Genomic DNA, 14,300 nt, shown 5'->3' on the forward strand with positions numbered 1-14,300 from the left:
TTGTGGAAGAACAGCGGCAGACATGTCCACATCAGCAGAAGGACCAGTGTCCCCAGTGACATCTTATTATTGTCACTGGGGATCTAGTCAGTGGATTATGTGGGGTCATTCATCTAACCCTACTGCAGATTACACAAGCAGATAAGTGATTGCAGACATCGCTGCCTGTAATGGGAACACAGGTGCCCATACCACGGACTTTTAAAGTTAGGTGAGATAAAGCTGACTGTGGCTTCTAGCAAACCTGGGCAAAGCCGATGCAGTGATAGACCTGCTGTTGATCTGATGACCGTTCTCGCATCTGAATGTTTCCTGTGTGTCCAGGGCACTGTAATTGTAAAAATGCATTTGAAATTGACCTCTTATGAAATGAGGAATGGAGAAAAGGAATGTACTGTGGTTCTCCTTGTGCCAAATCAACGTTCCTGTCTGGAAGGCAAAGTGTAAGCAATGTGTGGTTATTGCTCTTTCAGATATGCAGTAGCTAACAAATAAGAGAAATATGTGTGTCAATTTTCATATGGCCTTTTCCTAAATTCCATTATCTGCTGAAGAGTACAGTGTTGTCATGCACGAAGGAAGGCTGATGTAAGTTTGATCCAGCCTTTAATATGAGCAGCAGCACGTTTCAAGGTTTGTCAGACCCTGAGCCACGGCACACTGTTGATTAAACACTCCATTGCAGACCAAAAGCGAGTGAGTCATCAATTTTTACTCAAAATGAGCTGTGTAAAACAACACATCAACTTACTCTGCCGACCGGTCCCGTGTCCATCCCCTCACCCCAAAAAAACCCGTAAGTTTTGCCTGATCGCTCTAACTACTAGCCTTCGCTGCTGGTGCCGAGGAGTACTGGATATGCTGTTCCAATGTGGTGCCCATGACGGCAAACAACCATCTGTAGCTCATATTCCTCTATCTTCACTGTTTCACGTGTGACTCTTTCTTCAGCCAGCAGGAAAATGACGGTGTAAAGGGCAAATTCAAACTCTGGGCTGACACCAATAAAGGTGCTTCCAATTGGCTTGACTGAGCCCTTCCAGCTGAACTGGATGCTCAAAACTTGGTCATCTTTGTCAGGCTGAAAGCATAAACAAAACAACAGAATAATCTCCCAACACAGCTGTGACCAGACAGATACAATTTCCAACTCCAGATTTTTGAGAGCATTGCAAGATTCAGTCATCCTTGCTGTGCCAGGGTGCTATAGCTGGAGCACAGCCTCTTCCCTGTCCTCTGGAGCATACATGATCATTTACCTCAATTAAGCTTCAGCGGTGTTGCAATTCTGTAAACACCAGCACTACTTTTTTTAAATAGTTTTTGTGAAAAACCAAAAGCTGGACTTGAGGGCATGCTAGTATTTTTTCTGCTTATATACACCTGGGCAAATTAGGTTCAAAACAGTTGAGCCTATGATTACCTCATTGTGCCTTGATTTGTAACCACAGCTTTTATTTCTGTATCCATTTGTCTTATTTGCAAATGCACCTGCTTGTTCTTACCCTGGTTTTGTTCTTCCGAGCGACATATCCCTTGTAGTCGATTTGGTTGCGCTTTTCCTGAAGGTAAAACTGCACCCAGTTGTGCAAACCTAAGATCTGTTTACCACGCCTTGTTTCTCCAACAAAAACATGTTCAAAACCACAAGAATCAGGTCTGTAATAAACGAAAGAATAATATATAGGTCTTTTATGTGTTTAAATAGTTTAAATTGGCAGAGGTAAAAGGCAAGAAGATGCACAAGCTTGCTTAGGTTGATTTGTGAGCAGTTTTTTTATTTGTCTGGATTTGTTGGGTTTTCTTTCTTACTTTGCACAAAATTTGCAATGAAATCTACCCACGAAGTCTAAATTTGTATCTGATGATGAAGGTAGCTAGTAAATGCCACAGAGGCTTCACTGCTGCTTATCCAGATTGTAGCAAGGCTTCTGACACTGTCTCCCATAACAGACTCATAGACAAACTGATGAAGCACAGATTAGAAAAGTGGATGATGTGGTGGGCTGAAAAGTGGATGAAAGTCTGCGGTTGAAGGCTTGTGATTAGGGACACAAAGTGCAGCTGGAGGCAATTCACCAGTGGTGTAGCCCAAGGGTCAATACCGTTAGTATCTGATCAGTAAGCCTTTAAACACAATCTGTGTGGAAGCAATGAACACCTGATTTAGGCCATATCAGAGGCTGTCTTCTAGTTCTGTGTGTAACAGATGGCACTTGGACTTATATTTACCAAAGTCACAATACTGTAGAGATTATCAGGGGCCATATTCATCAAACATACCTGTCTCCTTCTTTCCTGGCATAGAGCTGGAACCAGATGTCATAGAGCTGATATTTGAAATCGGCAAGGTTTGGCTTTGCTAGGTTTTTTTTAAGCAGATACTCATGAGCTAGCTGAAGGATAGAAAACCAAGATGTATACACAGTTTACTTTTTAATTCAACGTTTTCAGCAACTAAAAAAGATCTGTGTTACTCACTTTCATGACTTCTGTTGCTAAGATAGCATCAAGAAAACAATTGTTTTCAGCTATTTCTTCTGGAGTCACTACTTCTGCTACACCGGTTGATGCCTCATAGTTGTCCAATAAGGAAATAAAGGCTGCAGAAAAAGAGAAACTTGCAGTATGCTCATCCTGATGAACAGGCCATATGCCTAATCATACCTGTGATCCAGACATTAGAGTGTGCCATCATAAAAAGATGCCATACGATATGCCGTGACAGCCCTTAGAGAAAGACATTCCTTTATATGTCAAATTTCATTCTCAGGTGCACTGTTGGGTGTAGGTCTAGAGGTGACTCAAGGCCAGACCACTGCTGTACTTCTTTTTAAGATAAACAGCCCACTACTAAGCTTCCTTACAGAACCAAGTGCTGAAGCAATAATGACCTTCTACCAAAACAAATCATATCTGACCACCAAAATTACAGATAGAGGCTTATGAACTTGATCTGTGCTGGCAGAAGGCTTTGTGGGCATTACTTCAGTAGAGGAATAATGCAGCATAAACCTACATGAGATGGCTTGAGTGCATAGCCACTGAGTGGATGGGTTCATTTTCTCCTTTGCACCCCTTTTGCCACCTGCCTCCTCCCGTCACTTCATCTATTCATGCTCTGGCACTCAGTGGACTCTTGAGGGCTGATTCAGCACACCAGATTGATAGAAAAATACTTGAGGTCAAAACCCAACGTAACTTCCTGCCAGGTTAGTGAGCTGAGGGGACTCAGCGTAGGGTTCGGTGAGTACCAGAGCTGCCCTCGCTAGACACAGGATTGCGCGGCTCGGAGAGGAGTAGGGAGAACAGAGGAAAATGGTGCTCCCCATTATGCTGGCTGTTTGATCAGCTTGATGTAACTCTATCTGGGGAAAATTAAAATCAGGGAAGGAAACATACATTCATACACATGCTTGAAGTATAGCTCCCAACAGAAATGCAAGAAGTAGCTGTGGACCTAGTGCTATCTGAAAGGGCTAGAAGCTGTGAGCAAAGAAGGAAAGATGACTTTGGCATCTTTTTCAATACACTGAATAACATCAAAGCAATGACAGGAGCCTCATCCATTTCACTTTGTAGTGGAAGAACCACAGAGAAATTCAGATTTTGGCTAAGGCACAAAAGGATGTTCTTCCTGAGGCTGAGGCTACGGGTAATCTCCATGCAAATGTTGTGGAAACTACCTTCAAATGACATGCGGCCTGATGATCCTCATCACCATCCAAATTATGTATGATGTTATATTTTAGGCAAACACATAAAACCCAGCACAGATACTTCACGTCATTTCCATGATTAATAAAAGAATGGGTCTCACTTGCAAAAGTTTTTATGCCCTTCAGGCGTTCTTCATTTACATTGTGAAACAGATGTCTGGCTGCGCTGTCCTGGACAGCACTGTCACCTTGCTGTGCGGCACCTGCTTTTCCCTAGGAGAAACACCAGAGTGAAACAATGGAAGAAGTAAGATGTCCTTAGAGGAGACAGTGCCTGCCTTTATAAGCATCAAAACAAAACCCATAATGCCATCAGGATTCTTTGTTAGGAATGATCTTCCTACGAGACAAGAGAACATGTTACAGAAAAGACATAATCTCTGACACTGTAAGAGCCTGAAATTTCTCCATTGACTCATTTTCAGAGATGATTGTGATGACCCATGTGATAGCTCAGTTCTGATCAGTAACCAGCTGTGCTACTATGCTATATACATCACAAATGCTAAAGAGAAGTAATGTAGAGCCAAGGCTCCCTCCCACCACAAATAAATAAAAGGAGATTTGGGCACCTTCCTTCTCTGCTCATTTGTAACTCAGACCCACTGCATACAGTTTATGAGGCCGTGCAGTGCAGCAGAGGGGTTGTTTCTGTCCTGAGTCCCTACTCCCCAAGCTAGCCAGTCTAATTCTCCTCTCCTCCGTAATAATGCTTAAGCAACCCAACTCCTGAGTAGGCTCCCTCAGTCTCAGCCTTTGTTTCCTGACTTTGTGACCGCAGCGCCAGCCATCGCCCCAGGGCCAGGCAGATGCCAAGATAGTTCTGTGCACCTCTACCAGCTTTGGACTGGTGCATCGTGGTGCTCTGAAGTTTTCAAAGACTTCTGGTTGGCCATATTTAATGGCATTTTTATCAATGTTACCAATAAGCACATCTAAAACGGAAAGGAGGCTTTCCTGACAATTTTCAAATTTCTGTTCCAAAAAGGGCATTCTCAAGGAAAGAGGAGAAAAGATGAGTAGCAGTTTGTTAACATGGGCAAGGGATAACTAGGGCCTTGCTCTGAGAAATGGAGAAACCATAGGGGAGAAGTTTTCCCCACACACATTTTGGCCTGAGGTAGGTACCCCTTTTTCAAGTTTATCTGCAACAGAAAAATATATCTTATAATATGAAGCAGCGTTGAAATAAAGTGTTCGAGCACTTGTGTGAGTACAAAATTGGATACTGACTATTCAGTGGCCTGCTGCAATTTGTGGCCAAAACACATGGTCACGTTTGCACTCCACTGAGCTGGCAAGGGGTGAAATGGCTGCTCATCAAATCTGATACCCGCTCTTCCCTCACAGTTCCCTGGGACTGGTAGCAACAACCCTGAAACCCTCCTCACTTACACCTCTCTGCTACACCACACTCTCCAGGGGGGACCCAGGAATTCCTCAAATTCCTCCCTTATTCCCCCTAGAATGACTTGGGACCTCTCTGCCCTTCTCCCTTGCTGCAAGTCACCCAGACCATACCCACAAGCAGTCATACACACAGAGAAACATCCAGTGTGGAAGGGACCTCAGGACATCTCTAGTCCTGCTCGGAATATGGCCAACACTGAATTCAGACTGTATTGCTCAGGGTGTCATCTTGTTGGGTCTTGAAAACCTCCAGAGATGGGATTTCACAGCTTCTCTGGGCATCCTGTTCTGGTTGCATTTGTCCTTGTTGAATTTCATGATGTTCCTTCCTTAGCCTATTCCTCCAGCCTGCCTAGGTCCAGCTGAAGAGAAGCCCTGTGTTTGAGTGTACCAACTTCATTGCCACAGTTTGCTGTCATCTGCAAAAGTGGAAAGGTTGCACTCCACCTCCTCCTCCAGGCCCCTGATAAAGATATCAAATGTTACAGGACCCAAGACAGACACCTGAGAGACTCCACTTGTAACCAACGTCCAGGTAGTGTGGGCCATTAATGTGTTCTCTGTACTGCTCCCTCTCCTAAGTGATTCTTTGTCATTAGGAAGTCCTGCCTATGCCATTAGTGGAAATGACGAAGCACAGGCAACTCTTGCAGCAAAAGGCAGTTTTGCAGACACCTCTTCCTGCAGTGCCATACTGCCCTTAACCCTCATGTGACTTAGCAATTGGTTACCTGCAAATCAATTGTGTAGTCTTTCCCAGGCATAAGGCGGTTAACATCCATATCCCACATCTGATTGAAAAGTTTAGAAAGTTCATGATTTAAGGCCTTCCTGTCACGAAATGCGGAGAAATACACATGTTAAAAAAGACACATGCTGTTATTTCTGCAAATCACTTCTAGAGTCTTCTGTCACTCTATGTTCTGGATACTAGCTTGTCATCAGGAGAGCTTTCCCTTCTCCCCACACCTTGCTGTTAGTTCTGCTTTAAAAACCACAGAGCTTACAGTTCATATTCATATGTAAAGAATGCAGGTAGCCTGTAAGGAAACTCGAGCCTTCCCTAAGGTTATTTTAGAGTATATTTTAAGAAAGTTCTTGTTAATAAGCCTTCCTGTGGTTTTTCCATGCACTGAAATAAAAATGAAGATGGTGGTGGTTCATTCAGGAGGATTCTATGTACAAACCAGAGGCAAGCAGGAGCTTAGTATCAGCCTGCAGCAACACTACACAACAGAACAGGAAGCAAAGAATTCTCTCTATGAAGCTTTTCTAGTAGCAATCTTACATATACTCTTCCTACCTTTTTTCGTGGAAGACTCCACACTAGAGATGCTTTCCTTAGCCCATATGTGTGCTTATCCTAGCATAAAGTTAGAGGGTGACTAAGACTCTAAACATAGGGTCTGCATACAATAAAATTGTCGTGCACTGATCTCTGATGCACATACAAACCTACCCAGGCTGGTCCTTTCCTCATTTTAATGGAATTTTGTCCCACATAATAATGTATAGCTTTCAGAAGTCTATCTATCCATCAACAAGGTTTAGGAAGCATTTTTACTGTGATGAACCACCCAAAGGTATCTCCAGTTTCAAGGGCATTATGTCCACACTAACACATAAGATCAAGACAAAGAACAGAGTGGAGAAAAAAAAGAAGTGGATTAATCTTTAAATGACTGACAGTTGAATTAATCGGTTAGAAACCAGCACATGCATTGCAGTCCAGAGAAGAACCACTTGATAATTTTGAATTTCTGCTCCAAAGCAGATGTTCTCAAGAAAATAAAAAAAGTGCATAAATTTGTCAACAATGGGCATTTCTTTCAGATAGCTATTTGCGTGACTTGCCATGATTTTAACAACTGGTTCCCCCAGACTGAACCAAGGCACCTTCAAGCCCAACTCTAGACCTCCTAACTGATTACTGTTACTTCTTCTATTCTGGCCAGGATGGAGCTGCTTGCTGCAGTCTCCTGCCAGTGGCAAATCCCATGCTCTCTAGCAGAAAGAGCAAACAAATATTGTGATAAGGTCACAGTCTTCTGACGTGGCAGCCTTGATGTGAGGCAGCTTGAGAGCCAGGAAGGGCAAAAAGTGAGCCAGGCAGGCACCTGCCTCATTGTTCGCAGGGAGGGAATAGAAGTTATAGCAGAAAAGAGGGCATTAATCAAATAGTGGGAGAATAGCCTAGAAGCAATACAGCAAGATTTTATGTGCCTGCTCCTGTCCTTTCTGGCTGGCTCAGAAACTGCTGGTCTAAGCTCCATATTGAAAGAAACAGAAAGTTGCAAGCTGTGCCTGGAGAACTGAGACTCCCCCCCCCCCGGCCATTATTGAGCAATCCTTTTTTCTTCAGAATTGTCTGTGTAACTGTGGGATGGAACTCATACAGCCTTAAGATTAAAATGCTGAAAAGCATAAGCAATCTGCGCTTAACTCCTTGACAGCCTGTTGCCCAAAGGAATTCATATCCCTGAGTTAAGAGCCCAAAGCAGCCACTTTACATTAATGCACGAGAGGATAAGCTGCAGCAGCTGAGGAGCATAAAGAACATATATTGTATTCATATGCTACACAGCGTTAGAGTGGGGAGAGCAACCTCCTACAGAAGGGCAGGGCAGACAACTGTAACTGCTTGGGCTGCCACACCTCAGTCTGCCTGCAGCTGGGAATCTGAGCCATCCTGTACCTCACCTACACTGGAGGCACTGATGGTCTGGTTTTGCTCCGCTCTGTGATACTTTGGGATCATTGTTGATGGGAAATCTACAAGATCACTTGAATTTTGAACTGGGCTTTAATAGGTGTCAATACCTGAAAGAAGGAAAAGGACTAAAAATTCTAGTATGTGTGAGCCAAAGGATATGTTTGTTGCTAGGGTTAAACACAAAAATGAAGGAAAATTTTTGCTTGGAACAAGTAGTTGCATGGACTTTGCAATGGAGCAGAAGGAGGCTGTCACAGAGGAGCTAAATTCAGCCCTTGCCCAAGCCCTGGGCTCTGCTTATACAGCAGAAGTGTGGCTTGTGGCATCCCATTACCAATACAGGCTGTGCAGCCCAAACGAGGACCCTGCTCAACTTCACAGGGAGTTAGCCTCATGGCATATCACAGAAGCCACCAACAGCGGCATTTTTATTTATTTTCAGCAGCACGTCCACATTCTTCCCAGAGTCTTAAGAAGAGCAATTCCTTCTCAAAAGAGCTTACAAACACCACTAAACAGAAAATGGTTCATCTCACCAGCTCAGCTGAAGTCCCAAGAACTGGATTGGCAAGTTCACAGAGCAGTACTGGAGATGTTTTTCAAACTTCATGTCTGCATTCATGTTACCTTGGACTGACCTAATTTTATTGGATCACTTTTCTCCTGGGTTCTGGACCCTCCTGATGTCTACTCCTCTGCATTAGTTTATCCCATCTGTTTGAGTACTGCCATATGTTTAACAGAGTTTTTACTTTGGAAGTAACTACCAGTGGCAGATACGAGTCTCCTGTCTGTTGAACATCCAAGGTATGTGAAATATTAGGGGGGATGTCAGGTTGTTTTTTTTTTTAATATTTTGTTCCATATATATAGTATTTTATATACATATATTTTAGTATGTATGTATTTTGGTAAGTCACCTATATGGAAATCTGTCATTCCTTCAATACCTACTGCTTGTTCTTGGTCTGCTCTTGGCAGATTTGTCCTGTGTTTATAGAGCACTGTAGGGCTCTGTTTGATCTTTCCTTCTCTAGAAATGTTATGGAATATTGCATGAGCTCATGGAGGCAAGCTCAAGGTGTCTACTGCAGAGAGGGTTACAGCAAGAGCGTACTTACAGACTTCAATCCTCATATTTATTTAATAAATACACTTATACTAAATGTATTCCTGCATTCAGAATATGTGTCCCAAAGCTCTGAAGTCACTTAATTTTATAAAATAAAAGTCTTTTCTCTCCTTTTTCTTTGCTGGGTGCTACCACAATATCATCATGGACTTTTCCTCTCCTTTTTGTTGTCCCTTTAGTTTTCAAACAGAACAGAGCACCTGTGTACTTTGTAACTGAAGATTAGCATAAAGAAAAATATATCCCTGCCAAAGCAAAGAACTTGTTTAGCAACTTACATAGTCATCTTGTAAAAACTCTCTCTGGACGGTATTTCTTTAAAAAAGGTCCATAAACTTAGCTTACACATATGAGGTGAGACAACTTCAAAGAGAAGAAGCCCAACACCTTCATGCAAATCTGTGACACACAGCGTTTAGGTAAGGTTTTCCTGAAACACAGTATTGTGTATTTACTCTCTGGTTTTCAATACAATTGCATGTATGACTCAAGACAGAGATTTTTATCATTAATTCTCAATCCCCTCCCTATGGTGAAATCTCTCAGTTATTAGATTTATGCTTTCACATAGAATATTTCTGTGCAAGAAGTCTGGCCAGTTGGATTTTGTCCAGTTGGAGTCTTTCTTGGATGTGCATATGTGTGCAAAGCACCACCCCAATAACAAGAACACTTAGTCTGCACTTGTAAGAGCTGAGAACTTTTAGGGGGAGGCTCTTTGCAATAGTAACTAATGCACCAGCAGTGTGGCTAGAGCAAAAGAATCTAACATCTCCATTTTATCGTAGCTTTCAAGTGAAACATTCACATGGTGTGCCTGTTTTTTCCAAGTGATTTTCTTGTATGAAACCTTCATTCTATCCAAATCAATGCCCCAAGAAGAAGTCTTTTATTGCTATAAACCAGAAATGACTCAAGACATGAAGAGAATTAAAGGGTCAGTGGTGAATCATGTGAGCAAGTCAACAGTGTCGAAGCAAGAAAAACATGTATTGCAAATGGGTCATATGAAGCCCTGCAAAGAAGGTTTGATTGAACATCTTCTCTAAAGTAAATTTACCTTCAGAGATCCTTTGAGCAACATCCAATTTTGAACAGCCTTTAATCTTGGCATAGAGGGGAAAAGCATTTGGAAAGCCTGACTGATGAGCAGCTGTTCACAAGAAGTTTCCAATCATTTAAAAAAATCGGTTCAAATGTTGTGAAATACATGCATCAGCTTATATGGTTAATAGAAGATACAAGCAATTCTCACGATATTCCTCTTATGCCAGTGTGTATGTCTTTTGCTTGAGTCCAGTGATGTTTTTCTTAGTTTAAAGCTGGTATTTGAAATACCAAAGGATAAATAAGACAGGTTTTGTAGGTGGAAAGAAAAATGCATTGTCAAGGGACAAACATTAAGAGTGGGCAGTTACTCGGCAAACACTCTGTCAAGGTCCTGAGCAGGCAGGTGGTGGTTTGGAGAACTGATTCTACATTATCAGCTATGTTTAAGCAAAATCGATCTTAGCATCGCCTATTTCAGCCAAAACAGCTTACGATTCAGTTATCTCACCAACTTTTGACGCTGAGGTTAGTAAAACGGAATAGAAACAGGAAGCAGGGTTGTTGCAGTGCTGCATTTCCCACACGTCTCCCAAACGAATATATCCCATCCCCACTGCCCTTTGTGTTAGAGAAGAATTAGTATGATTTTCTCTTACCCATTAGCCATGCCAGGAAGAAGTTTTTCCCTTAGCAAATACACTGACCAGGGATAAGGCAACCTGAAGCTCAGAAATCCTCCTGGTAGTCCAAGGCACAGAGCTGTCTCCCTCTTATACTCCGCTTGTCCGCTGAGGACTGTCACTCCGACTGACAGGCAGCGCAGGGAAGGCAGGGGCGAGGCAGGAGGTGGCCAACCCCACAAGAAGACGTCGAGTGGAAGGACAGTGCTATGTCTCAGCCTCTCTCAGCACGGGCACGCTCAGACCAGGAACTCGGAGGCACCTTTACCGGGCTCCTGCTTCGCCTTATCGCCGCAGATAACCAGTCTGGCAGGGAATACAGACGGTGACAGCAGAGACACACACGGCGACCGCCGCCTTCTCCCACCTGGGTTTTCAGATGCAGTCCTGAGATCCTTGCATGAACTTCAGACGTGAGTCACGGCATTGCGTCTGGAGTTATGCTGGATTATTTGTTAACAGATTTTAGATCTCTATGTGAATTTTGGGCCCAGATACAAGCACTTGCAGTCTGAAAGCCTTGACTGAGATGGACGGGGCGTTCTAGGCTTGCTGTTCTATATACAGTTATTATTTGACAATAGAAGGGAAGATAATAATAGATCAGAGATCAAAAAAATTATAGGTGGGGAAGAAAAAACCCCCAACATATGCTTCTCTATTTACAGCTGAAATTGCTAGTTGCAACTTTGTAAATAGTAGGAGGCATTATAATCAGGAAATGTTTTACAAAGGCAGCACTTTGCACGCATGGCTGGAAGCAGGTGGTGGCAGATGCTGATAAGTGCAGGTACCCACTCCAGTGCCTGCACTGGGAAGCATGCATTCATTATGTGACTAAATTAACATTCAGATGGTTTAAAGCTTATTTTTGTTTGATTGATACTTTTAAAATTTTCTTCTTCATAATAATTAATTCCCAAAAAACACAGCTTTACGTTTAAGCTGTGTCTATGTATGTATATACAGAAGCCAAAACGGTTTGATGTTAGGCTACCAGTTATACAAAAGGCTCTGCACATCTGGTCCATGTACCCCTTCACAGAATCATATTAGAGCCAAACAAAGCTCCCGGTAATAAAGGTGTCTGACACGTGGAATTGCATAGGGAGCAAGGCATGCAGCTAGCTCACTTAAAACACTTAAAAGTAAAGCTTCCTTCTGACACTGGTAGGGGAAATTAATGTATCTGAAAAATTGAATACCCTTAATTTTAAGAGAAATCTTCTTTACCATTTTTTGTAAGTATTGATTGTAGTTCTGGGTAAGCAAGGTAAATGACAAAAAAATAGAGTGCCTGTGTTTACCAACTGATGCAGGAACTCTTTTTCTAGGCTTGCATTTAAAATACAAAAGGCATTGGGCATACTCTGTCTATAAGGAAGTTGCAACTCCTTTATTCACATTAGCAAAGAGAGCCCAGATGGGAGCCTAGGCAATTTCCATTTACAAGCATCATCACTGGAATCAGTGGATTTAAGTTAATCTTTGATAAAATTACAGGTCTGATCAGTAGCATCGCTAGCAATTTCATAACCAAACGTGTACTTAACTGTTTACAACCAAACTGTTGTAAAACTTCTGTCCTATGATTTAGATGTTGAGCTAAGAAAAACTTAAGGATCCCAAAGAGTATAAAAGGGTGTGTTTGCCAACAGAACTGAAGCGCTGATCAAAGGCAAATGAGATCCACGCAGAATCTGGGTCGTTCCCAGGTCTAATGCAGGCAGTAAGAAAACCTGAGTGTCCAGAGAGCGGCCTTGCTAACACTGTGGGTTGGCTTTCTCTACTGAAGAGATCAGGCAATGCTTTGTCAAACCCATTGGACAGGGCAGTGTACGTTTGCTGCACAGGAGCTGAGGTCAGGCTCCCCCTGTTCTCTGTCCCTCTTTTCTGGCACAAGAGAACGGGGAGAGTATTTGGCGCTGTGTCACTCACATGCGAACAGCATTTCCAAAGGAATGGAGCAATAGACTTGTGGAAGATGCTCTGCCTAACAAAACTGCCACCTTAAGCATCAGATGCTGACCTCTGCCAAGGTCAAGGAAACCCAGTGAGTAAGACTTGTTTCTAAAGCATGTAGACATCTCTGTGCATTTCTGGCCCAAGTATTTTGCTTTTCTAACCAGGGTGGCCAACGGATAAGTGCTAGTCGCCTCTAGTCAGGTGCCTAAACGTCCCTGGAGAGGGAAAGGGCTCATTCAGAGTTAATTTAAACCCCTTTGGTGGATTTAGAGAGGGTGAGCGGGAACGCTGTGCTTTTACAGGCTTCCAGACCAAAGCAGCCAGGGCTCACACATGCATGAAGGTCACATTTGGGCTGGACCGGCTCACTCAGGGAGACTGAGTAAAAGCTGGCAGCTGGAACAAACAGCATGCAGATCTGTAGCAGGCTCAGTCCTTTCCCCAGAGAAGCCAGAGCAGGCCTTTGGGTCACGTTTTGTGCATGGATATAGGGAAGAGGAAAGTTTCTGAGACACTGAGTTTGCTGGACATTCCCATGGGAGCTTTGGCTATTGCTGCCAAGTCTCCGCAAGCTGACCAACACGGAAAAGCAGTGGAGACTCAGCCCGGGCTGGTTGGTGGGAACCTAGCCCAGTCAGAGCTCACTGAGAGCAGGGACTGTGAGGTCTCCACCCTTCCTTAAGTATTAATTCTCAAGCTGGAGCCTCACCTGACAGATTGTCTCCCACCAAACTCCATGGTCCCTGTGCCCAGCCTGTCTCTTAGTTATCTCCCCAGTTTCCTAAGCCTCAGCCTCTCAGTCCTGAAGTCCTTCTCTCTAGCCAGTGGTGTTATAATCCCTCCGCTTACTGGGGAGTTTCTGGTGCAGCAGCTGTCCTCAAAGAGAAAAGTTAAGAGTATTACACAGCCAGGCATGTTTTTGTCATAGGAATGCTGGGAATAAATAACGCCATTCCTGCAGCTAGATGTCTTTACATAGCCTGTGCAGTGACGTGAGCTGCTTACCTTTAGGTTGGTCTGTTAACCTGCCTTTATTTACCAGTGCTAATTCCCAGGTTTAATAGCTAAGCCATGGCTAACTTATGAATGTTCTTACAGCCAGATAAGCTGCCTGCACGGTCAGCAAGCCCAGAGGCTGGGAGAAAGCAGGTGCTTGGGGATGCAGGTGGCTCAGTACCCCTGTGTGAGCTGAGGGGCTAAGGGAGGAAATTTTTTTTTTTTTTTTTAATCTTAATATTAGGACTGTCAAGCATATGCCTGCCTTGATTTTGTAAGGAGAAACTGTGTCTAGGAATCATCGAGGCCTGTGTACTGCGAGTTAAGACATATTAATTAAAGAGCTTTGAAGCATTTCACATTTAGCACAAAGACGCATTTGCTTATTAGTCATTAATTTGTACACATCGATGTAAACGAAGATTTTAGGCGGTCTGGCTGAAACATCCTTTCTTGTCGCACAGCTCAGTTCTTGTGCTTTTCGGATAAACATCGCCATTAATGAGTCAGGCTGCGGGCCATCACCGGCCTGGATGGGAAGGAGTCGGTTCACGGAGGGATTCGGAAGTGCCGGTGCAGGCCATCCTGGCACCTTCCTCCGGGCTCCGAGCAGCACAGGTGGGGAAGGCGAAGGC

At 43.4% G+C, this 14,300-nt stretch overlaps 1 protein-coding gene and 1 long non-coding RNA gene across 3 annotated transcripts; one reads left to right on the plus strand and one right to left on the minus strand.

The window, feature by feature from the left end:
• Positions 1-692: 692 nt before the first annotated feature.
• Positions 693-10,995, minus strand: LOC115352505 (poly(U)-specific endoribonuclease-A-like). Of its 2 annotated transcripts, none has more exons than XM_030040804.1 (7): positions 10,681-10,995; positions 5,861-5,956; positions 3,821-3,932; positions 2,482-2,603; positions 2,284-2,396; positions 1,506-1,659; positions 693-1,081 (listed from the first exon to the last, which is right to left on the minus strand). In XM_030040804.1, the coding sequence occupies exons 2-7, from the start codon at positions 5,918-5,920 to the stop codon at positions 824-826; spliced, it is 819 nt and encodes a 272-aa protein (XP_029896664.1). In that variant the 5' UTR covers positions 5,921-5,956; positions 10,681-10,995; the 3' UTR covers positions 693-823. The 2 variants fall into 2 exon arrangements, with proteins under 2 accessions (XP_029896664.1, XP_029896663.1); XM_030040803.1 differs by having other exon boundaries at positions 5,861-5,960.
• LOC115352506 lies at positions 5,266-9,012 on the plus strand. Its single transcript, XR_005934183.1, has 2 exons — positions 5,266-5,664; positions 8,285-9,012. It is a non-coding gene; the product is annotated as an uncharacterized LOC115352506 (long non-coding RNA).
• Positions 10,996-14,300: the final 3,305 nt, after the last annotated feature.

This window comes from Aquila chrysaetos, chromosome 17 (assembly GCF_900496995.4).
Source record: "Aquila chrysaetos chrysaetos chromosome 17, bAquChr1.4, whole genome shotgun sequence".
NCBI lineage: Eukaryota > Metazoa > Chordata > Aves > Accipitriformes > Accipitridae > Aquila > Aquila chrysaetos.

Excerpts from the sequence above, each read along its gene's own strand:
- LOC115352505 (XM_030040803.1), bottom strand. Across the intron at positions 2,604-3,820 it reads GGGCATAAAAACTTTTGCAA|CCTTTATTTCCTTATTGGAC; the intron begins GTGAGACCCATT and ends CTTTTTCTGCAG. Across the intron at positions 1,082-1,505 it reads CTCGGAAGAACAAAACCAGG|CCTGACAAAGATGACCAAGT; the intron begins GTAAGAACAAGC and ends TTATGCTTTCAG.